General features: G+C 46.0%; 1 protein-coding gene across 3 annotated transcripts in view; it reads right to left on the reverse strand.

The window, feature by feature from the left end:
- Positions 1-25,463, reverse strand: part of CD99L2 (CD99 molecule like 2) — a 97,495-nt gene that overhangs the window by 6,680 nt on the left and 65,352 nt on the right. For all 3 annotated transcript variants that reach the window (XM_045472178.1, XM_045472179.1, XM_045472177.1), the window contains exons 3-7: positions 14,986-15,054; positions 14,774-14,857; positions 12,898-12,957; positions 2,020-2,058; positions 1,473-1,592 (exon numbers count right to left, since the gene is read on the reverse strand). In XM_045472178.1, coding sequence (XP_045328134.1) covers positions 1,473-1,592; positions 2,020-2,058; positions 12,898-12,957; positions 14,774-14,857; positions 14,986-15,054 — 372 coding nt within the window. The remainder of the gene's footprint in view (positions 1-1,472; positions 1,593-2,019; positions 2,059-12,897; positions 12,958-14,773; positions 14,858-14,985; positions 15,055-25,463) is intronic.

Raw genomic sequence — 25,463 nt, forward strand, 5'->3', positions numbered from 1 at the left:
GGAAACAGTGGTCCCCCAGTGCCATGGCCAAGTCCTCAGCCGTGTGGAACCTATGCATGGGACTTTATTTGGAAAATGGTCTTTGCAAGTGTGATTAAGTTCAGGATCTCAGGATGAGATCAGCCTGGATTTAGGGTGAATCCTGCACTGGATGACAAATGTCCCTATAAGAGACAAAGACACCGGAAAAGGCCATGTGAAGGCCGAGGCAAAGATTGGAGGGATGCAGCCATAAGCCGAGGGTCACCTGGAGCTACTAGAAGCAAGGAAGGATCCTCCCCTACAGCCTCCAGAGAGCACATAACCTGCTGATGCATCGATAGACTCCCGGCTTCCAGAACCATGAGGGAATGAATAGATTGTGTCATTTTAAGCCACCTGGTTTCCTTGCTTTTGAACTAGGACAAGGGATAGCTCTAAGGACAATCCAGCTTCTAGTTCAATACTCCTTCTCGACACTTCCCTGTGGACAGTACTTTACAGCCGAGCTGGTGGGTCCATGGTGGGTCAACAGGATCTCAAGCAGGGCGACCATGAACAGTTGTGCAGGTTGTGCACTGAGACATGAACGGTGCCCCAGGAGTACTGCTGTGCACAGCCTGTGTAACTATATGTGGTAGCCCTGGTTAAGAGTATTGTACAAGAGCAAGGGAAGCAAATATGATCGCCAGAGGAAAACCAGGTAGACGCTTCTGCAATATGTACATCTAAGCATTCTGGGGACCAAGTTCATTTGCTGGGAAGCTTGGCCCCAGGCTACAATTAAGGGCAGAGGCCGCCTCACAGGACATGCTCCTAAGGTTCAGAAAAGAGGAAAGCCATGCTTGAACCAGGCCCTCTCACTGGAACTAAAAATCTTGTGTTTTAGAGATACACCCTCAGCAAGGAGGGACACATCAGAGCTGTATTTGTGAAAGCAGCCAGGGTGCTCTTCTCACTCCCCCTCCCTGGCATCCCCCTCCGCCCTCCTCCCCCCCCCCCCCCCCCCCCCCGCCCAGCACAGGTCCCCGCAGGCTGGGCAGACACCGTTGTGCTGGTTGCTATTCGACTTACGACACAGACACGCTGAGCTATAGCAGAAAATGAACGTCTAGCACATAAGTGGGGCAAAACCCACACTCCGTTCTGCCCCTTGCGCTCCTGCTCCTCTAAAGCCCTTCGACATCCCAGCAGCCTGGCTCTTGAGCACCCGAGGCCACGGCCCTGTGCTCCCGAGGCGGCCGGCAGCGCGAGCAGGTGAGGCCCGAGGTGGAATGCAGACCCCAGGCTCTGTCCAGCTCTGTGAGACATGGTATCCCTGTCCCCGGGCGCGGCCCCCAGAGATCCGGCCACCTTACACTCCAGTCCGGCCTCGACCTGTCCATGCCGGAAGGCCTCATCAGGAGTTTCCCTCGGGTGGGCTGCAGAACGGGCCCGAGTGTGCTGTCCCTGCCCCTTTCCCCAGAAAGACCCCATGGGGTGGCCGCACTCACGCTGGATGCTGAAGCAGAACTTCTTCTGCTGATATGAGATGTAGCTGGAGACCGCGCCGATCAGGGCCATGGCCAGGGCGCTGGCCACGCCGGCGATTGTGCCGGCCTCTGCCGACATTCCTAGGCAAAGGAGAGGGTGCAGACGTGAGGCAAAGGAGGGGGCGGTGCCGCGGCTCGGACCCCTGGCTCTCCTCCAGCCACTGAGCTAAGCTCGTTCAGATGCCCGTGACCCCCACGCCAGCATGACAGGGTGCAGACACTTGCAGCTAAGGCGTCTGCCAAGGCCTTTTCATTGTCCATAAGGCTGTCCACCTTGTGAAGCCTGAAAGGTGGCCGTGGCCTCTGGGTCTCGGGCCGGCAGCCTTGCCACGGGACCACCTCCCTGGGGATCCCGCTTTTCCTGCTTCATTCCTTTAAATCACTGCATCCCTCTGCCACCGGCCTCACGGTTCCCTACTTGGGGACACTGAGGGGAAAGGTCGGGACGCCGGCAGGCCGGCACTATGTCCTTGGGCTTTCCAACACAGACCTCGGGACGCAAACCCACCGGATTCAGGGTCGTCATTGTTGCCATACCGACCGTCACCTGGAGAAAGAAGAAAAGCACTTAGTGTCTGCTGTGGGCCCGTGACCCCAAGGCTGGGGGACAGCCTGTTCCCAACTCACTGACCCTTCTGCTTCCACCTCTGCCACAGAGCCCCCACCAATAAATCCCCACGGGGCTTCTGCCTGACTGCAGCCGGATCTGCTTCCTGTGGCCTGTCATCTGCAAAGCCCCAGCTGCCAAGCGGGACTTTTTCTTTGTAAAATGACAGTGACTGTGCACGGAGCACGTGTTGATCCCAGCTCCTCATACGCAGGATTCTTTGCAAACCAGTGAGGCGCAGAGAGGAGGGACCTGCCAGCAGGTGGCAGAGCGGGGCCCATGCCAGACGAGACTCATTCTGAGGGACAGCACTACGTGTACCCCTGTAAGAAGTATTTATTCTTGGGCTGATTATACACAATGCTTACATAAATCTGTTTCTTAAAAAAAAAAAAAACAAATCAGCTCTTAGCTACACATTCAGCACCCTAGCGAGAGGGTGCAGGACCATGTGATGACCCTGACGTTTTTAAGGCCTTCCACCTCTACCTTGGCACACAAGCAAAGGATGACTGACAATCTCTCACCCAGTATTTTGAAATTCAAAAGGCTCTGCAATATCATGGGAATGGAGAACAGATTAGCGGCTGGCAGGGATGAAGGTGGGGGGAGAGGGAGGGAGAGGACCGTGTGGGGACAGAAGTGGTCTTTATCAGGGCCCAGTAGTGGTCACACGCGTCTGTACCCGGGGGCGTGACAACACCATGCAGAATTCCACAGACACACACACACACTTACCTCCTCCAGCCCTCCCTCCTCAGGGCAGAGTGCTCGTTAATGGAGGGACGCTGCGTCCCCAGAGCCCAGGGTTTTTACGGGAACCCGCTCTCGGGTGTTGGAGGCAACGAACTCTGGCATTTCCTTCACCAGTCGGGAGTCTGGGGACGTGTTCCTGCGTGGACTGTAACACGTGTGTGTCCGTGGGGGTGGGTGCGTGACGGGGGAGCCCGTGGGGAGGAGGAGGCACAGGGAAAGTCTGCACACTCTGCTCAATTTTGCTGTGAACCTAAAACTGCTCTGGAAAGTGAGGCCTATTTTGGACAGAGTGCAGGGGGGAAGAGAGTGAGGTTTGCTATGATCCCACATAGGGCTGAATCCTGGACTTAAAGAACCCTGATTGGACATGAATGGTTATCTACAACACAAGGAGAGCTGGCTTTTGCAAAAGCACAATCAGTGCCTCTGGAGAGTTCCGAGCAGAAAGGATGACACGAGGTCCTCTGCGCATTAACCTGTCACCAGCGAGGTCACTCGTGACGACCTGGAGTGTGACTGCTGGCCCTTCAGCTGTGCTGCAGGTGGCCACCGTCAAGGGTGGGGGCAGGCCCCCCACCCAGGCGTCCTCTACCGGTGTGCGCACATCACCAGATTTCCAGATAGGTCCGAGCAATTCAACCCACTCTTTCTTTCACCGCATGTCTCTCTTTCCTTACTGTTTTTTTAAACATGGTTGATATATATAAACAAATTTTTAATGTGAGAGAGCACGTGTGCATGTACGCAAGCTGGGGACGGACAGAGAGGGAGGGAGAGAGAGAGAATCTCAAGCAGGCTTCACACTCAGCACAGCCAACGTGGGACTCGAACTCATGAACTGTGAGATCACGACCTGAGCCGAAATCAAGAGCTAGATGCTCAACCCACTGAGCCACCCAGGTGTGCCCCTCCCTCTCCTTATTAGTACTTGGTCACGAGGACATAGCAACTTGAACCTCACAATCTGTAAGACCGTGAGCGAGGAGAACGTTACACGAAATGTGAACAGGACGGCGTTATTCATACAAGCCAAGAAGTGGAAACCACCCCAAGGCCGATCACTTAATGAACCGGTAAATCAGATGTTTTTGGAATATATGAGAAGGGCTTAATAATCCTTAATGTAAAATGAGCCCTTACGAATCAATAAGAAAAGATGCAGACTCCAGGAAAACAAAACAAAAGACAGGCACCGAATGTGAAGAGGCGATTCGACACAATATACTAAGAGTGTCTAAGAAGATCTCGCGTTCAAAGAAATGCAAATGTCAACAGGACAGCATTCTACACTGATCCAATTTACAAAGATTTCAAAGCCAGAATATCCAGTGGAGGTGAGGATACGAGGAAACAGGCATCCATTTCCTTCCCAGCAATTCAACATCTAGGAGTTTATCTGGCAAATGATGGCGGTTGTATATTGGTTAGGATAAACCCTCTCAAAACAAGTAGTGGTTAAACAAATTCTGGTATAACATTACGTAATCATTAACACGGTATTTTACAGTACTCTTTAATGACTGACAAGGATACTCAAGATATTCTTTTTTAAAAATAATTTTTTTAAGTTTATTCATCTCGGAGGGAGAGAGACAGAGTGTGAGCAGGGGAGGACCAGAGAGAGAGAGAGGGAGACACAGAATCCGAAGCAGGCTCCAGGCTCTGAGCTGTCAGCACACAGCCCGACGCGGGGCTCGAACTCATGATCTGTGAGATTATGACCTGAGCCAAAGTCAGACGCCCAACTGACTGAGCCACCCAGGTGCCCCTTATAGTCAAGATATTCTTGAATAAAAACTGGTTTTAAAAGAGTAGCATGGTCCCATTTTTACAAAAAGAAATATTTACCGATGTATTGTTATGTACAGAAAAAGTACCGCAAGCATATTACTCCAAAGTATTACTGGTGATTCTTCCTAGATGGTGAAACAGTAAAGAAGTACTTTCATATAATTTATAAAAAATGTTAAAAATAGACAAGCCCACGATGTCCCACAACTTGAGGGACAGCTCACAGAAGCTGTTCCACAGCTCACTGGCAGGATCTTCATTTTCAAGGATAGGATGACTTTTTTTAAATTTTTTTAATGTTTATTTTTTGACAGAGAGACAGAGAGAGAAGGGGGGGGGTGAGGAGGTGCAGAGAGAGAGAGGGAGAGAGAGAATCCCTAGCAGGCTCTGCACTGTCAGCACAGAGCCCGACACGGGGCTCATACTCATGAGCCATAAGATCATGACCTGAGCCAAAGTCGGAAGCTTCACCGACTGAGCCACCCAGGTGCCCCAAGGACAGTATGTTTTATATCTCCACCTGCCTTCTGAGTCCACAACTATGTACCATACTTGCATACCAAAGAGACTAGCGTTGCCCTCTGACGTACGAGAAACTCCCCAGCAGAGCAGATCTCATGCTGCAATTTGCTTTAAGTACAGAGACCTGTCCATGTAGATAGCTACATGCAAGACCATAGCTCTAGGGACAACTGGCTCCTGAAACTACGATGACTGCTGTAGCCACAGCCACCCCCATAGCTAGAACCCCTCCTATACCTACGGTGACTGCTGTACCCACAGGGAGCACTGGAGCAGGAGGCATGACCTCCGTGAGGAACTCCTAAACATGCCCGGTCATTAACACAAGGGTTCTATCCATAGCATCTTCAAATACAAAAGCTAACAATGTGCATGCGTGTGTGTGCACGCGTGCGCGCACACACACGCCAGTCTTCGCTCACAGTGAGTGCCTCACACGTGTGATTTGCCAAGGGCACGGAGAGTCATGTACCAGTGGGGAGATTCTATCTAGAACTGCTGGGGGGCGGGGGCGGTGGGGTTCAAGTATTCAGGACCTTTGTAAATATTCTAGACTTCCAACACGCACAGCTAGGGCTTCCAGATTTTTTTTTTAAATGTTCATTATAGAAAAACTGGCGGCAGAAATGAAAAATAAAAAAATAAGTTAAAAAGTTAAAAAAATAAATAAGGAAAAAGACTTGCTTCAATTGACCCATGGATATAAAGTGAAACCAAACTGGAAAAAACGACCAGAACACGGCTGCCTAAGCTAACCACTGGAGATATCATTCCTCAGTGTTCTGGAAAGTCTCTAAGGCCTAGATCTCTTCCATCCCCCACCTCAGAGATGAGAAAGGTCACCCTCCAGCCAGACCACCAAACAGCTACTGTCCCACAACAATCTTTGAGGAAAACCCTCCCAAGACCAGGAAGGCTGTGGCCCTGAATGAGGGCCTGTCCCTTTGGGTGCCCTCCCCGGCCCGCTCTCCCCTCACATCCCCACTGGATTCCTTGGGTCAACTTATCAAGGGGTTTCAGACAACACACCAGCGCGGGTGATCCAGGTGTACTCATGACACCCCTCCTCCACTCCGGATCCTTTACCAACTGAGAACAGATGCAAGGAGCCAGAGGAAAATCAGGCAAAGCATTTGCTTCATGAAGGGGCCACACAAGTCACCATCACTGCTAAGGTTACGGCTTCCACCAAAGCGTACGACGTTAAGGGGCACAGCCTGTGGCCAAATGGAAGCTTCCTATTCATCCCCTCCCATCTCACAAAATCCCCTTGGAGCTCACCTGGCGGAAAGCTGCATTTACAGACCAGATCACAGAGTTCACAGCCTCTAAGAGCGCGCTTACCCAGCCAGCTGCACAGAGGGCCCTTCAGGGTCCAGGAGAAAGCATTTCATGCCACGACCCCATCACAAATGGGGCCCAGAGGGTCATCAGCCAAACCAGTCACATGTGTCGCTCTGCCCTTCACTGGAAGGCACGCATGAGAGGGCTTGTTCTACTTTAGTCCCCCTCATTGCAGCAAACATTTATTGGGGTGCCAGGGATACGCGAGAAAAAAGGCGCCTGCCTTTGGGAAGCCAAATCCAGCAGGGGTGAAAGCGTGTGATTCAGGACGGTCTGTGCTAGCCTGCACCGGCAGGACGACAGAGGTTCTAGGAGGAGAACAAAGGCAAGATGTGCACCCCAGGGCCGTCCTGAGAGCGGAAGTGATCTCTGAGGCCTCAGTTAACGGAGGGGTAGCTTAGCACTCGCTGGAAAATGAGCGGGAATTCATGTGCCCAGAGAGGCGCACCTACCAGTCCGTCTGCATATTGGGAGCTGAAAGGAACCTGGTGCTGTGTGGCGGAGAGACCAGTCAGCAGGCCAAGGGCGGAAATTATCCTGGAGGCAGCGGGGGGCCCATTTGTTTTGGCTTCCTTAAACATTTTTCCCTATAGTAAGAAAAATTTCACGCATACTAAGAAGTTGAAAACATCGTACCGTGAACACTCCTACCCACCATCTGAATTCTGTAAGTAACGTTTTGCATTATTTGCTTTATCTTATGTCCTTCCATCTGTCTGCCCATCTATCAGTGTCTCTTATGTTTATGCTGCATTTCAAAGTCAGTCGCAGACATCAGTACACCCCACCCTGAACCTATTATCTATTACCCAGGGTTCCACATTTGCTTACGATGCCTTTTCTAAGGTAAAAATTTACAAATTTACACTTGATAAGTTCTGGCACATGCATACACCTGTAGAACTCAAGCCCCCACCAAAATATGCAATGGCACCGTCACCCCAGAAAGTTCTCTCACATCCCTGTCCAATGAATCCCTTCCCGCATCCCAACTCAGGCAGCTACGGATCTCATTTCTGACATTATAGATCAGTTCTGCAAGCATTCACATTTCATAAGATTGGGTTCATCTAGTTATATACCCTCTTTTCACAGACTTCTTTCACTCAGCATAATGTGTTTGACACTTACCCACGTTTTCGTATCGGGAATTCATTCTGTCCTCTGAATATATAAATACATCACGCTGTCTATCCGTTCTCTTGTTGGTACTGGGCTGTTCCCAATTTTTTGTTTTTGTTTTCCTATTATAAACACTGCTATGAATATTCTTTAGAAGTCTTTTTTGGACAGAAGCTGTCATTTCTTGTGAATAGAAGTGAAACTGCGGAGTCACTGACTAGGTCTATACATTCAGTTTGATAGGAAACTTTACATTCCTACCGCCAATACATGACACTTTCAGTTAACCCACATCCGCACCAACATTTGGTATTGTCAGTCTTTCTAATTTTAGCCATTCTGGTGGGTGTCTTATGGTAGCTCACTGTGGATTTAATTTGCATTTCCCCAATAAATAATGATTTTGAGCAGTTTCACAGAACTCTATAAAGTGTTCAAATCTTGCGCTCATTTAAAAAAAATTTTTTTTTAATGTTTATTTTTGACAGAGAGAGAGAGAGAGAGAGAGACAGAGCATGAGCGGGGGAGAGGCATAGAGAGACGGAGACACAGAATCCAAAGCAGGCTCCAGACTCTGAGCTGTCAGCAGAGAGCCCTATGCGGGGCTCGAACCCACGAACTGCAAGATCATGACCTGAGCCGAAGTCAGACGTTCAACAGACTGAGCCACCCAGGCACCCCTTGGCTCCTTTTTTAATTGGGCTATTTGTCTTTTCATTATTACACAATAGTTTTAAACAGACGACTGACCATATCCATTTCATGTTCCTGATGGTTCTGTCGGGCAGCTGTCTGGAAGACAAACGGGGACCAGAAGGCCAGTTACGAGATTAAAGTAAGGACCCAAGGGGAGGAAATGCGAGTGCAGGCTTGAGGGGAAGCAGAGAATATTCCAAAGTCAAACGATACTAGGAGAGAGGACTTCAAGCAGAATGGAGTGAGGAGCCCAGCAAATCCTCTCCTCACAAAGCAAATGTAACTCTGGCCAATCCAAGACAGCCATATTCAGAGACACATTTAGGTCCAGTGAGAAGAGCAGCTAGTCTGCGGAGGGGCAGACAGGCCACAAAATGCTGCAGCTGCCAAAGACTCACGTGACTCGGAGCACCATCAGCTACACCAAGCAGTCAACTGGCCAGGGATTCAGTACGGAGGTGAGGAGCTAAGGCAGCCATAGGGGACTTGATCCACTCTCCACATAGCCTTCCTTGCCCTGAAGCTGAGCACACGCCCAGCAGAGACAGTCTGGCCCTGGCTGAAGACCGGTGGTAGAGATCGACAGAGCAGGCCGAATCCAGTAACACAACCTCACGCTTATGGTCAACTGATTTTCACCGAGGGAGCCAAGACGGTTCCGTGGGGGGAAAGCATAATTTTATCAGAAAATGGTGCCAGGACGATTGGAGAGCCACATGCAAAACGATAACCGTACGCAGATTAACTCAAAATGGAACGGTAAAGACCCAAATGTAGAAGCTGAAACTATAAAACTCTTAGAAGACATAAGAAAAAAAACCCTCCATGACCTCGACTGTTCTTAACCAGTAAAGCATCATTCACAAAAGAAAAAAAATTGATAAATTGCCCTTTATAAAGAAATAAATATTCAACAAACAACACTCTTAAAAAAAAAAAAAAAGACAGCCACATACTGGGAAAAAGATTTCCAAGATCATATACCTGATAAAGGACTCGTATCCAGATCATATACAGAACTCATAAAAGCAAAACAAACAAATAAAACAAAACAAAAACTTGAATTTTTTAAATGGGCAAAAAACCTGAACAGACTTCATCAAAGAAGAATGTAAAAGATGTTCAACGTCACGGGCCATTAGGGGAATACAAATGAAAAATGAGGAGATACCCCTCCTAACTATTAAAATGTCCGGAATCCAAAGGAGCTGACAATTCCAATTGCTGACAAGGACGGGGAGCAGCAGGAACTCTCATCTGTTGTTCCAGAGCAAGCAAAATGGCACAGCCACTTTAGAAGAAAGAGAGCTCAGTAGTTTATCATAAAGCCAAACATGGACCCACCATGCACCCAGGTACTCACCCAAGGGAATTGAAAACTTAGGTCCACACAAAAACCTGTATGTAAACGTTTAGAAATGTTTACAGCAGCTTTATTTATAATCATCAAAAGCTGAACACAGGCAAGATGTCCTTCAACAGGTCAACAAATAAGCAAAAGCAGTACATCTGGACAAAGGAATATTATTCAATGCTAAAAAAGAAAGATACCATTGAGCCATGAAGAGATACGGAAGAACCTCCAATGCATATTGCTAAGCAAAAGAAGTCAGTCAGCAAAGGCTACATGCTGTAAGATTCCAATTATAGGGCATTCTGGAAAAGACAAAACTATAAAGAAGTAAAACACAGTAGTGGTTGCACTAATGGAAAACAGATTGGGGTTGCGGAAGGGCTGGGTACGAAAGGGATATATAGAACATTTCTGGTGATAGAACTGTTCTGTATGATACCTGGGTGGTGGACACATGACTATATGAATTTGTAAGAACCCATAACTGTACATCGTGAAGAGTGACCTTTAACGTATGCGAGCAAAAGAATGAAACAAAGCATCAACTAGGTGGGTGGGTGGGAGATCCCGGGACGGAATGCAGACTGCGACAAGTGGGTCTAACTGCTTGAGAGACATAGGACACAACTGCCGGATGGAGGTGGAGGGATAAAGGGGCTGACCCAAGTAGTCACCTTGAAAAATGCTCTTTCAACTGGAAACTGTAAGGTAAAGACACAAGAATTTACACATAAACCCTGTACTCTCAATAGTAAAGCTACTTCTCACAGAGGCATGAGCTGACAATTCTGACTATGCTACCCGTGGTACCACAACTGAGCAAGTAAGCAGATGGTTGACGAATGGCAGGTTTCTCCCTGTCAGAGTGGGGAGTTACAGAAAGGAAGACTAAAATAAAGCTTTCAGCACTGGATTCCAGTTGGAGAGTTAAGTAGGAATTCACGTTGAGGTGAATGTACATGCTGACGAATAGAGAAATAATTACAGATACATGTGTGTACATGGTTTGGTATACATCCATGTACTTATCACCAACTTCTGCCCACTGAAAGGGTAGAGAAGTAGTGACATCTCACAAAGCCATGAACACACTCAACACTCAGATCTTTGTTTCTAACATCGATCGCTTCCAGTGAGGAAGAGAACGATGTACTGAATAGGATCCCCAAGGAAACATTCCCAGCAGGCAACGGTGTTTCGGAGGTGAACAAGACCAAGGAAGTGGGAGAGCACCAGGAGAAGCTGGGAGAAAAGAGTGTGAGGCAGCAGATGGTCACTAGGGAACAAAGAGCAACTCAAGAGTGGGAGCAGAGGCTTGCACACAGTAGGTGGCTGACGGGACCTGCTGACAAGAGACTGCCAGTGTCCCCTAGGAACAAAATATGGGGCTTCTGCAAGGCCAAGAGAAATATTTTCATGAGAAAAAAAATACGTAACAGATAACCTATTATTTCAGAAATAAACTCCAAAACCATAGTTGAGTCGATGTGCCTAAGACCCAAAGCTGGAAAATACATTAATTAGGATTGTTTTTATGCTGAAGATCATCATGTACAGAAATATGTTTTATCTTCACTCATGGCATCCGCATGTCTGCACAGAGGCGAGTGTCTGAGAATTTCATCGTGTGCTCATCATAACCATGTTTCAGGCTCACACTTGTATTTTTTGCCGGGACCCCCTTTATTTTCTTTTAATGATGCTTATAATGACAGACGGTATAACTTAAGCTAACAATTGATTATTCTTTAGAAGAAAAATTCAAATATGAGCCTAATTAAAGAATTTCCCAACACTTCTTCCTTGCTAAAACATGTACCGTTAATAAGGAAGCCCCCGACGTGCCATTCAGACTTTCATCTGTGCGCACGCTTCCACACGCTATCACTGCCCGCACCTCACCATCTGGAAATACCATTTGTCACCCAGGAGTAATTGGCCAATTTGCTGGGTTTGCCCTTTAAACGTTCCATGTTCTTCTGACACCTGTGAGTTTCATTTAAAGGCTTTTAGAACTTTTTACTCAAGATGACATTGTCTGGAAAGGGGTTTTGAAGGACAGATGTGACCACAGTATCCGTTAATCAGAAGAGAACACGGTTCCATATGAAAGGCACACGGTCCCCACAAGAAGGGAGCTCATGCTGATGCCACAGCCAGGACTGCGGGGAGCGTAGCAGGGTTACCAGCAGATACACACCTAACTCGTGCACGTATAACCACAGTAAGTCACAACCACAACTTACCGTCACAACAGGCTACAACCGCAAGTAACAATCACAAATTCCAACCATAATATATTTTGTCACATTGAATCTGGCTGACAGTGTCCATGGTAGGATGAGTTCTTGATTGTATTTAAGATAAAAGGTTTAAATCTTTGGTGGTTTGGGGGGAGGGCGTGACTAGAAAGGGTTGGCACGAGGGAGTCTCCTTGTGGTTCTGTTTTCTGCATCCAGATCGGTCATGGTTACTGAAATTCACACACATGACAAAATTTCATAGACCCACGTGTGTCCGCATGCACGCGCACACACACACACACACACACACACACACACACACGAGTACACGCAATCGCTGATGCAGTGTCAATCAGGCCTATGTGACTTAGTAACAGCCTGTATCAATTTGACAACATACTATGGTTATGTGAGCTGTCATCATCAGAGGAAGCCGGGTGAAGAGTACACAGAAATTCTCCTGAACGATTTTTATAATTTCCCATGAGTTTTAAAGTATCTTAAACTAAAAAGATATTTTAAAAGATGCCGGACTTGCTATGGGTCTCCTAAAAAATGCTGGTCATGATGAGCTTTGCTCTTTGCATCCCAAGGGTGACAAGATCCCCAGGCTGGAGGTGGGAATTGTTCCCAGTGAGTCCCCTGACCCGTACCTGGCGCTGCCTGGGCAAGAGGCTCCGGCTCGGTATGGAGATCCTAACCCATGCGGCACCTTGGCTTAGGGACATCAAGGGGAACAACGTGGCTTCTCCGAATTGGCTTATAAATCCCGGCTTTGAGCAGCACAGCCCACATTGTTCCAAGTGAGCCGCAAGTTGTCAGCAGGATGTCTGGCAACTACCTCTCCCATCACAGAGGCTGCGTCAGGACGACTCAATCAACCTGGTCGCCATGTAATCACGTGTGTAACAAGAGTAAGGTATTTAGACGGACCAGCACTCCTAACTTTACCTTTGTCAGGTTTGTATTCCCCACCGCCTAATATGTCTTCAAGATCCTTGTCTGAAAAACCTGGAGAAAACAAAACACACATTTCAATTCCAAAACACCTTTTTCAGGGACAAAAACCTTATGTTAATATGTTGCCCAACATCCCCAGAAAAGGACGTCCAGTTCAGGATACCCTTGATGAATATGGTAGGCAAAACTCTCAAATGGCCCCTGATTCCCTCCTGCTGGAGTACATACCTTGCTTAACATCCCATCACTTTAAGCATGAAAAGATTTTCCAGATGGAATTAAGATCCCAAATCAGTTTGGCTTTGCGTGAATTAAAAGGGAAATTATCCTTGGTGGGCCAGACCCCATCAGGTAAAGCCCTTTAAACCAGGGTGAAGCCACTAGAAGCAACAGAGCTAGTCTTCCTCTCTGGGCTCTCCCTGGTCTCTACCTCCTGCTGGTCTTGAAAAAGCAAGCAGCCATTAGTTCTACAACTGCAAGGAAACGTACTCTGCCTACAACCCCATGAACTTGGAGGAGGACCCGATCGCAGAGGAGACCGGACCTGGCGGACACCATGATTGCAGCTCTATGAGGCCCTGAACAGAAAACTCAGCTTGGCAGTTCCTCAACTCCCCACTCATGAAAAGGAAACTGAGTTAATAAACAGGTGCTGTGTTAACTCACTGAGTTTGTGGTAATTTGTCAGCAGCAAGAGAAAACTAATGCTTTTTTGATTCAACTGTAGTTACTCTGGAGAGCACTTGAGTGTTTCAGTTCCGAGCTGTATTATCTGCCTTGTGCTCTGAAAGACCACTTTGCCTAGGAAGAATGAATGATGATCAAACTATGGTTATGGTGGCTTGACTATTTGGCACATGTTTCCTTGCAAATGAATAAAATGGGGTGGTCACTACGAAGAACACCACTGGCCGTATCTGTTGCCAATGGGAAGATTTCAAACAAAACGTGTAATTTTGAAAAATCTACATCCACCTCTCTGATCTCAGCAGCTTCCCAGTACTTAAAGACTTTATCTAAGGAGATGGGGGTGATATTAGCAAATGTGAATTTGGGATACCGCGTATTGAAACATGGGCATTATCTGGAAGTTCACAAGACCTCAGGCCACCAATATTTCCAAATGACCAATGCATACATAATATGCAAAACCACGAATGAGGAGAGGTTCCACTAAAAGTGCAAGAGAGTCCTGTGGGGTTGTAAGGAATCACGTATAAAAAGTTCATTGGTATGGTCACGTCCCACACTGTAGTTAAATGGTAACAAACGGCCACTGGTCGAGTTTGGGTGTCTTACTAAAGAAAAAAAACTATGTTGATCAGAAAAGTCTATGAAAATATTCCTCCCTTTTTTGACTACATATCTATACGAAGCCAGATTTCCTTCATACACCTCAGCCATCACAACACATTACAACTGAATCCAGAAGCAGAGAGGGTCTAGCTTTTCTGCCTAGACATTATAGAAATTTGCAAAACATGTACAATGATGCCACTCTTCTCACTCAATTTTGGTTTTGGATTGCCCGTTATTTCTTACAAAAACATGCTATTTTTGTTAACATGTATGGGTTTGTTGTTCATTTTTAATGAACACATGATTACATATATTTTTTTAAATTTTAGTTCAAAGACAATATTGTTAGATGTGACCTACATAAACAAAAGCCCTTGAAATCCTCAATGATTTGGGGATTCCTGAGACCAAAAAGTTCGATAACTACGGTTTATGGTTCTCCTGGGCCTTGAAGTACCCCCAGGCCTGCCATGCCCGGGTGACTCTGCGGGCTGTTGTAGTTTCGTGAGCGACGACCCGGCCAGGGAGCCGCAGTGCTGGCCGGCGCTTCCAACCTTCTGTGACTTACCTCCTGCTCCTGCGCTCGGTTTCTTGCGGCCATCGTCTCGATCATTTCGATCATCCAAGGCATCAGCCAAGTTAAAATCATTATCTGCAGTGGGCCCCAAAACATAAAAGAGAAAGTCAACAGGTTAAGCTGCAGGTAGCTCCGTGGACATTGGCCCAAAGAGAGTTCCACAGTGTTCTTCTTTCCTGCCCTCCTCAGAACAGCCATATTACCTGCAGGCTTGGCTGGAGCTCTGGTTGCTACTGGTCTCTTGGTTGTAGTGGTGCCATGGTCCCATCTCTCTAAAAGGGGAGGGAGGGCAGCAAGGAAAGCACATTTAGTAACAAAATACAGCAGCCATTTCTTGGCTCAGGTAGGTCACATCATGAGTATGTACCATTGTCTCGGTCCTTGAGGCCCCTCTAAGGCTTCTGACAATCCCTTGGAGAAAGGCAAAGAAATGTAGAAGGTTTAAATGAGAGGAGTTCTGTTCACTTTCCTTCAGAGGATTGGTGGTAAGGCAGACATGCTCCCAGATAGGATCCGGGGATTCATGGAGCTAAGTATTCAGCCTAGATCTGCTGGATGGGACCCCGTGGGTCCAGGGAGTTCAAGAGCTTGTGCATGACCCTTGGAGGCTTCAGGCTCTGGTTTCCACCACTATCAACCTGGCACCAGAATCGTAAATCATATTGCCCAGGGATGGACTGAGGCTATGTTCCCAGGTGGGTATGGGGGTGTCTATTATCAATTGAAAGTAGTATAACACCAACAAAATATTTTCTAGAAGCGTGGTTGTTACTACTGTAACTATTAGCTTTTTCAGCTCACCTGGATTCCTCTAAAAATATGGACTTCTTTCACATCTATTACATGGCATGACATTCATGAGTTTTCTAATAGTTTCTTTTCTTGAGCTTACAGAATGTTCTATAAACTGTTCTACAACTGGAGGCGGCAGAGGGAAAGGAAATTTAAGGGAGAAGAAATGCAAAGACAGTACTATATATGGCAAGCACTCAGAAAAGAAACAGCAATATTTGTGGGGAAAAAAATCTCAGTGAGTTTTACAGATCAAAAATGTAATCCTCGGGTGCCTGGATGGCTCAGCTGGTTGAGGGTCTGACTCTTGATTTCTGCTCAGGTCATGGTCTTATGGGTCGTGAGATGGAGTCCTGCATTGGGCTCTGTCCTGGGCATGCAGCCTGCTTAAGATGCACCCTCCCTCTCCCTCTCTCTCTCTTTCTGTCTCCCCTCACTCAGGTGTACATGCGCTCATGCTCTCTCTCTCTCTAGATGATGATGATGATGATGATGATGGTGCTGGTGATGGTGGTGGTGGTGTAATCCTCAAACTGCCCAGGTAATTTACAATGCATTACCTGTCTTTTCTAGATAGGGCCTTAAGGCCTGTGGATCAAAGAAATGTAAGTCTGAATCTTCTGGAAAGAGTGTAAAAACACAGTAGGACATGACCTGACATTTCTCACTAGGTATAAAGGGAGACATCACATCATGATGGAGGGTCAATCTACCAAGAACACAGAACAATCCTAAACTTGTATGCACCAAACAACAGCGTAAAAACACATGGAGATAAAACTGATAGAGCTAAAAGGAAAAAAAAAAAAAAACAAACAAACCACAATTAGAGTTGGGACTTCCACCATCAGCAACTGACAGAACTACTAGAATAAAAATCAGCAACGACAGAGAACCGAACCACACAATCAAATAAATATCCACTCCACTCAGTCGCAGCAGGATAAGGAATTTTTTAAGCACACATGGAACATTCACCAGCAGAGATTACATCCTGGACCAGAAAACCAAGCTCAATAAACTTCAAAGCACTGAAATTATACAGAGCGGGGTCTCTGACCATAATGGAATCAAACTAGAAACAAAAACACCATCAGAAAACAAGAAGATCCCTAGGCACTTAGAAATAAACAACACACTTCCAAATAAAACCAGGATCAGAGAGAAAGCGTCACAGAAAAAAATTTTAAATACAACTGTGTGAAAAACACCACCACCGAAACATGCAGGATGCAGCTAAAGCAGTGATAAGGGCAGTTTCTAGCATTAAATGCTTAGAGATGAAGAAAGGCCTCAGATCAATAATCTAAGTTCTTAACTCCAGATGCTAGAAAATGAAATGCTAGATTGTAGGGAAACAAACCCAAAGCAAGCAGACAGAAGGAAATAAGAGCAGAAATCAACAAAATTGAAAATAGAAAATACAGATCAATGAAGCCGCTTCTCTAAAAGGTCAATAAAATTGGTGTACCTCTAGCCTTACTAACAAATATAAAGGAGAAAGGACAAAATACCATTATAATGAATGAAACCAGGTGTTTCCTTACAGAGTCTGTAGCCATTAGAAGAGAATAAAATGTAATGAACTTATGCTCATATATTTGAAAACTGAGAAGAAACGGACCAATTTCTCAAAACCCACAAACCACCACAACTCAACCCAGTCCTGCACGTTCAAGTACTGGAAGACAAACATCGTTAAGATGACAATACTACCTAAAGTGATCTAGATTCAAGGCAATCCCTACCCAAATCCTAAAGACACTTTGTTTTCTGAAACAGAAAAACCCATTCTTTTGTTAATTTTGTTAATGCTAATTTACTTTTGAGAGAGAGAGAGAGAGAGAGAAAGTGTGAGCAAGAGAGGGACAGAGAGACAGGGAGACACAGAATCTGAAGCAGGCTCCAGACTCTGAGCTGTCAGCACAGACCCCGATGCGGGGTTTTGAACTCACAAACTGTGAGATCATGACCTGAGCCGAAGTCGGACTCTTCACCGAATGAGCCACCCAGGTACCCTAGAAAAACCCATTCTAAAATTCATGTGGAATATCTCAAGAGTCCCCAAATAGCCAAAACAATCTTGAAAAAGAAAAACACGGAAGATTTCTTCTTCAAAACTTAGTACAGAGGTACAGTAATCGAAACAGTGTGGTACTGGCATAAGAACAGACACCTGGGTCAATGGAATAGAACACAGTCCAGAAATAAACACTTACATATACGGCCAATATGTATATTCTGGACAAGAGCACCAAGAAACTGGTCATAACACGCCAAGGAATGAAGTTCAACCCGTACCTGACACCATATATAAAAACGAATTCAAATGAATCAAAGACCTCAAACTATAAAACTCTTAGAAAAAAAAAAAAAAACGTAGCAGAAAATCTTCATGATCTTGGATTTGGTGAGGATTTCTCAGATGTCATGCCAAAAGCAAGGGGAACAAAATGAAGATAAATTGGCCTTCATCAAATTAAAACTTTTCTGCATCGGGGCGCCTGGGTGGCTCAGTCGGTTGAGTGTCTGACTTCGGCTCAGGTCATGATCTCACGGTTTGAGTTGGAGCCCTGAGTCGGGCTCTGCACTAACAGTTAGTGCAGAGCCTACTTGGGGTTCTCTCTTTCTCTCTCTCTGCTTCTTCCACGCTTGTTGCTCGCTCACTCACTCTCTTTCTCCTCTCTCAAAATAAACAAACTTAAAAAATTATTAAAAAAAAAACTGGGTAAAGGACTTAAACAGATCTTCAAAGAAGATATACAAGTACAGCCAATAAGCACATGACCGGATGCTCGGCATCACTAGTTGTTAAGGGAAATGCAAATCAAATCCACGAGGAGCTGCCACCTCACGATCATTAAAGGCCGTTCTGAAAAGAAAAATGCAGTAACAAGTGTTGGAGAGGATGTGAAAAAACCAGCCCCTGGCGCACTGGTACAGGGGATGGAAGATGCTGCAGCTGTTGTGAAAAAGCATGGCAGTTCCTCGAGGTTAAACACGGAATTAGCACACGGTCCTGTAAGTCCGTGACTAGGTATACATTCCAAAGCACTGAAAGCAGGGACCCAGATACTTGCATACCAATGCCCATGGCAGCACTCTGCACAATCGCCACAAGGCAGCAATCACCCACATGTCCATCAACATGTGAACAAACAAAATGGGGTCCACATCCAATGAAGTATCACCCAGCCGCATGAAGGAATAGAATTCTGGCACAGGCTACAACATGGACAAACTTTGCACATGTTATGCTCTGTGAAAGAAGCCAGACACGAAAGGACAAATATTGTAGGATTCTACTTACATGAGGCACTCAGAATGGGCAAATTCTTAGAGACAGAAAGGACGCTAGACATTACTAGGGGTAAGAGTAGAGAAAAATGGGGAGTTACTGTTTAATGGGTAAAGAGCTTCTGTGTGGGATGATGAGAAAATTCTGGAAATGAATAGTAGTGGTAATCGTTGCACAACATGGGGAATGTACTCAGTGCCAATGATCTGTACATTTAAAAACGGTTAGGGGCGCCTGGGTGGTTCAGTCGGTTGAGCATCTGACTTTGGCTCAGGTCATGATCTCACAGTTTGTGGCTTCAAGCCCCACATTGGGCTCTGAGCTGACAGCTAAGAGCTTGGAGCCTGTGTCTCCCTCTCTCTCTGCCCCTCCCCTGCTGGCTCTCTCTCTCTCTCTCTCTCTCTCTCAAAAGTAAAGAAACATTTTTTAAAATGTTTAAAAAAAGAAAACAGAGGAAAACCTTTGGGACTGAGGGCTTGGTGAAGAGTGCAGAGACTTGCTAACAAAACCATGTTGCACAAAAGAAAAAAAAAAAGATAAACCAGACTACATCAAAATTAAAACATTTCCTTTCGCAAAAGACCCTGTTAATAAGCTGAAAAGACAAGCTACAGGTTAAGAGAAAATACTTGCAAAACACATATATGACTAAAGACTGTGTCTACAATCTATGAAGAGCTCCTAAAATCCAAAAGTAAAACACAGACAATCCAACTAGAAAGGAGCAAAAGATATTCAAGTTAAAATCACAATGAGAGGCCACCAACATACCTATCAGAATGACTAGGATCTAGTGGTAACACCAAGTACTGACTGACAAGGACACGGAGAAGCTGGGTCACTCACACACTGCCGGTGGGAATGTCACGTGGTACAACCACTCTGGAAACCCAGTTGGCGACATTCTTTAAAAACTAAACCTACAACTATCATATAGACCCAGCAATTACACTCCTGGGCATTTACCCCAGAGAAAGGAAAACTCACACTCATGTAAAAACCTGTATATAAATGTTTACTGCCGAAAACTGGAAACAACCCAGATGACCTTCATAAACAAACTGTGGTACATCTACATCATGGGATGCTATTCAGCAAGGAAAAAGCAACAAACTACTGATACTTGTAATAACTTGGATGGATCTCAAAGGAATTCTAAGTGAAAAAAAAAAAAAAGAAGCAATTCCCAAACATTACATACTACGTGATTCCATTTACGTAACATTTTCTAAGTTACCAGATTCTACAGATGGACAACAGGTTAGGGGGTGGGGACTAGAAAGGTGCGGGGGCGGGGGGAGGAGATAATGGTCAGTGTTCATAAAAGGACGGCAGGAGGGGTCTTTATGGTGATGTAACAGCTCCCTGTGGACTATCGTGGTGGACACACTCACCCACCCAGGTGACAAAACCGCACAGTAGTGAAAACACACACACTAGGCTTTGTGTCCATATCAATACCCTGCTTATGATATTATATTATAGTTTTGCAGGGTGTCACCTTTGGGGAAACCGGGTAGTGGATACACGGAATCTCTCTTTAGCATTTCTTAGATCTTCAGGGGTTTACAATTACCTCAAAAAAAAAAAAGTCTGTTAAAAAATAGTTTGGGGGCACCTGGGTGGCTCAGTCAGGGAAGCGTCTGACTTTGGCTCAGGTCATGATCTCATGGTTCGTGAGTTTGAGGCCCATGTCAGGCTCTGTGCTGACAGCTACAAACCTGGAGCCTGCTTCAGATTCTGTGTCTCCCTCTCTCTCGGCCCATCCCCCACTTGTGCTCTCTCTTTCCGTCTCTCAAACCTAAACAAATGTTTAAAAAAAAAAAAAAACAACTAAAGAGCAAATCAAGTAGATAAGGGCAGTAAGAACATCTTGGAATGAGGTGGTAACACGAGTGAAGTTTCCAGGCAACTAAAGTTTGTTCTTTCTCGATCCCAATGGTTTGCGGCACAATGAAAATCTTCCAGAGAGGATATCTTTACAGGACAAATAACACAGTTCTCAGTCTCTTTGAGATGAGGGTATAAAATACGACTTTTCCAGAGGGCCTGGGGTCACTATTTTTCTGTTAGCACATCGTGCTTACCTCTTAAAGACCAGAGTCCCATTTTCATCTTCTTTCTAGATTACTGGATCTCATCTTCCATGGGCGAGGCACACTGCCACGCAGGCCAGTCATCACCATAAAGCCAGAGCTTACCATTTTGGAGGCGAGGGACTGTAATACCTCTTTGGGGCAGGTTGACCTGTGGATCAGTAGCGGCCTTTTCTGGGGCTTTTTTGGCCAGGGTGCACCACCTGACGCTAAACTACCCTTTGGGGCCATCACCCTCCCCGTGCAGACACGTGTAACGGCAGCGTGCTGTGGAGAAAAGGCACTGGAGGAAAAGCCAGAGCCGCTGGGCTCCAGTCCCGCGGTTCTGCTAGCTTGCAGCAGGACCTTGGACAAGTCCTTCTCATCTAAACCAGGAGGGAAGGATGGGGTCGTGAAGGTTTCACCGGTTCTGACACCTAGAGTTCTTCCTCATGTAAAGATGGCTTTAATTTGTTTAAGTTTAAATTTGTTAGATATGGTCAATATAAAAGTAATCCAATGGTACAGAATTTTTTAAAATTTGTAATGTATGCTTAATATAAAAGTAATCTGATTGTAGAGAACGCAAAGAAAATACTAAAGCTGGCCTCGAATCAACCCTCAGAGGTGGCTACTCTGAATGTTTTCACATAAGCATGCACGCCCGTACGTGTGCTTGGATACGCTTACTGGATAAAAGTTGATTCATACTACATACATTTGATTCTGTCACTTACCTTCCTCATGTCAGTTCCAGAGACCGACCTTATTCTCCGTATTGGCTGGAGAGCATGGATGCTTAGAATGTAGCCATTTCACTGTGGGATTTTAGCGTTCCATTGGGGGTGGATATAAAACACAAGACAGCTGTGCACACAAAGTGGTGTGCCTAGAAGGAAAATGCTCAGAAGCAGAGCTGCTTCAAAGATGCTATGAAGTCGCCCTCCCCAAAGGTAGACCTCACTTATAGGACTGCCTACAGGAGTGAAATTGTAAAGGCAGAGCTTGATACCACAGAAGACATCTAAAATGACCTTCCTGCTCGCCCCAGCTCCACAAATACATGCTCAGCGTGCATTGATGGTGAAGAAATCTCTGATTTAGGGGAAAACAGATGGATGCCACATAAATAGCTCTCAGACAGTAGTTCTCAAAGAGTGTTCCAAGAACCCCTGGGGGTCTATGCAGTCATAACTACTTTCATAATCCTCAGATGTGCTTTGCCCTTTTTACATGGTGCAAAAGCAATTGTGTGTAAACCAACTGGCCCTTAGCGTGAACCAGGGCAGGAGCACCAAACGTTATGAGAATGAGTTAGATTCTTCACTACACAACAGCAGGTGAAAGGGAATGCCAGTTCTGGGGTGCCTGGGGGGGCTCAGTCGGTTAGGCGTTCGACTCTTGATCTCGGCTCAAGTCATGACCTCACGGTTTCTGAGGCCGAGCCCTGCATTGGGCTGTGCTGGCAGCACGGATCCTGTTTGGGATTCTCTCTCTCCCTCTCTCTCTGACCCTCCCCTACTCGTGTGTGTGCGCGCGCTCTCAAAATAAATAAATAAACTTAAAAAAGAAAGAATGACCGTTTTACCTAATGTCCTAGATGGTAGGTGGAATCCTAAGGCAGCTGCCAGGATTCCTGCCCCCTGGTGTACACAGCCTATATAAACCCAGCCCCTTGAGTGCAGGGGCCCAGGGGAGGGGGGCAACCAGGTCACTCTCAAGATCGGGTTATGACATATGGCAGAGGTGAAGGGATTTTGCTGATATAATTAGGATGCCAATAAATATGAATGAATTACTCAAAGGGGAGAATATTCTGGGTGATTCAGACATAATCAGGTGGTAAGTCCTTGGAAAGAGGGCTTTCGGCCTTCCCTGAGCTGACATTAAAGGTAGCCGACACTCTTCCTTTTTCTGACCTTGAAGAAGTGGCCACTAGTTCTGTAGCTGCACAGAAATGAATTCTGCCAACAAAACTGTGTGAGTAGGTCACCTTACACGGGGAAACAGACTGTGCAGATGTGGTTAAGCTAAGGACTTTGAGATGAAAAGATTATCCCAGATTGCGTAGGAAGCCCCAGGTAATTATAAGGAGGAAAGTACAGCCAGGAGAGCCAGGGGGAGGAGACTGTGATGTGGGAAGCAGGGCTGAGAGTGAGGGAGAAATGTGTAGATGCCACTTTGCTGGCTGTGAGGATAGAGGAAGGGCCACTAGCCAAGGAATGCAGGTGGCCGGCCTCCAGAAGCAGACACAGGCAAGGAAACCGACTTCCGCCTAGAGCCTCCCAAAGGAACACAGCCCTGCCATTACTTTCATTTCTGTCCAGTGAAAACCCAAATCATAGATTTCTGAACTCCAGAACTGTAAGAGAATAAATCGGTGCTGTTTTAAGCCAGCACACTGCTGTAATTCGTTACAGTAGCAATAAAAAACTATAGACTTGGGTAGTAGGATTAAAGTACTGCTGTAATAAATACCTAAACATGTGGAAGTGGCTAGGGAATCAGGTAATAGACAAAGGCTGGAAGGATGCTGAGGGGCATCACAGAAAAAGCCTAGGTTCCATGAACAGACTGTCAGTAGAAATACGGATCTTAACTAGTGACAGCTAATGAGGATTCAGAAAGAACATGGTCGAAAATACTCCTATCATGCTAGAGAGTCCTTAAATCACCACAAACGGACTGTTGATAGAAACATGGTTGTTAAAGGCTTTGCCACTGAAGTCTCAGATGGAATTGAGGAACATGCTATTGGAAATTGGCTGAACTGTGCGTCCTGTAGTTGCGCAGAAAGCGGAACTTACAAATAATGAACTTGGATAGGCTAGCTGAGGAGGGTCCCCCCCAAAAAAGTGTTAAGGGTTTGACCTCGTTTCTTTCTGCCGTCCATAGGAAAATGTGAGAGGAAACAAAGACTGAAGGCAGAACTCATAAGCAGACAGGAACCAGCACTTGATGCTTTGGGAAACTTCCATCCTGACCTAATTGCAAAAAGTGCTAAAATTCACTGCCAAGAGAGCATGCTCTGAAGAGGCGGCCAATGGTGTGCCTGGAAAACCTTGCGTTAGTGCCTTGGAAGGGTCAAAAGGTCAGAGTATTCAGTCACACAATGGCTCTCTGAAGAGATTATACATGTGACTCATGGTTTCCCTCAGCCACCTCAGCAGAAGCCGCGAATAGAGATGGGGTCATCCAGGAAAGATCTGTGAAGGAGCCTCTTGTCCAACGGAGTGATCTCCATGACACACATGGGAGGTCCATAAGGTTCTTGAGAATTTGACAGCAGCAGGAACACTGCCAGCTTGGAAGTCAAGGCGACAGAAAGAGAACAAAAAGGAAAAACACTGTTTAGCCTCCCACAATTCTACAGGCAGAGAAACAGGCGGATAGAACGATTCAGCTGCAAACACGTGCTATTTTTCATGGAAACGGAAGGATGGTTCTGAGGATTGCTAGAGACCGGTAAAGTCCTCTTGCCTTACATTTGCTCACTCCCGTAAATGGGATATCTCTATTATTATATTCTGGGGAGCAAGTAGCCGGTTTCTTGAGTTTTGCAGGTATATAGACGGAGAAGGACCGTACCTTAGAACGGATTATACCCAGAAACTTACCTACACCTGACGTAGAGAATTTAGGTGGTGAGATTTTGGTCATCTGTGCTGATTAAATTAAGATTTTGGAATCTGGGTCGATGATATAATAGGTTAAAACTTGTGAAGAAGGTGGGACAGAGTGAATGTCTCTTGCATGTGGGAGGGACATGGATATTTGGGAGCCAGACAGCAGATGTGGTAGAAAGATGATGCTCCCCCAACAAAGACAGCAATGTCCTAATTCCCAGAACCTGTGAATACGTTACCTTCCACGGCAAAAGGTTCTACATGTGTTTTTGAGTTAAGAATACAGAGATGGGAAGACTATACTGGATTATCTGTGGGGGTCCAATGTGATCACAAGGGTCTTTAAAAGGGAGAGAGCCAGAGAGACAGATCTGCAGATGGTGCATGGCACCGTTGGCTCTGAAGATGGAGGGAAAGGACCATGAGCTAAAGAATGCAGACCTCCCGAAGAAGCTGGAAAAGACAAGGAAATCGATGTTGTCTATAGCCCCCAGAAGAACACGGCTATGCTGACACACTGGTTTTAGCTCAGTGATGGCCAGATCAGATTTCTGATCTCAATGATTATAAAACAATAAAGGTGTATTGTGTAAGCAACCAGCTTTGCGGTGATCCATTACAGCAGTGACAGAAAACTAACACAACCTCAAACCTCACGTCAGAGCCCAGCCCCAGCCGATATGTCAACTGTAGCTCTGTAGAAAACACTGAGTGGAGGACCCAGCAACACAGAACCCAAACTCCTGACCCAGGGGACTAAGAGAATGCATTGGAATTGTTCTAACTCAGTTATCTATGGTAACTGACTATGAGGCGATACAAAATTAATAGAAGGGAGCAGAAAAAATACTTGATTAAAAGCTCAACCTTCAGTACACAACTTTCTGACA

Source organism: Leopardus geoffroyi, chromosome X (assembly GCF_018350155.1).
Source record: "Leopardus geoffroyi isolate Oge1 chromosome X, O.geoffroyi_Oge1_pat1.0, whole genome shotgun sequence".
Classification (NCBI taxonomy): Eukaryota; Metazoa; Chordata; class Mammalia; order Carnivora; family Felidae; genus Leopardus; species Leopardus geoffroyi.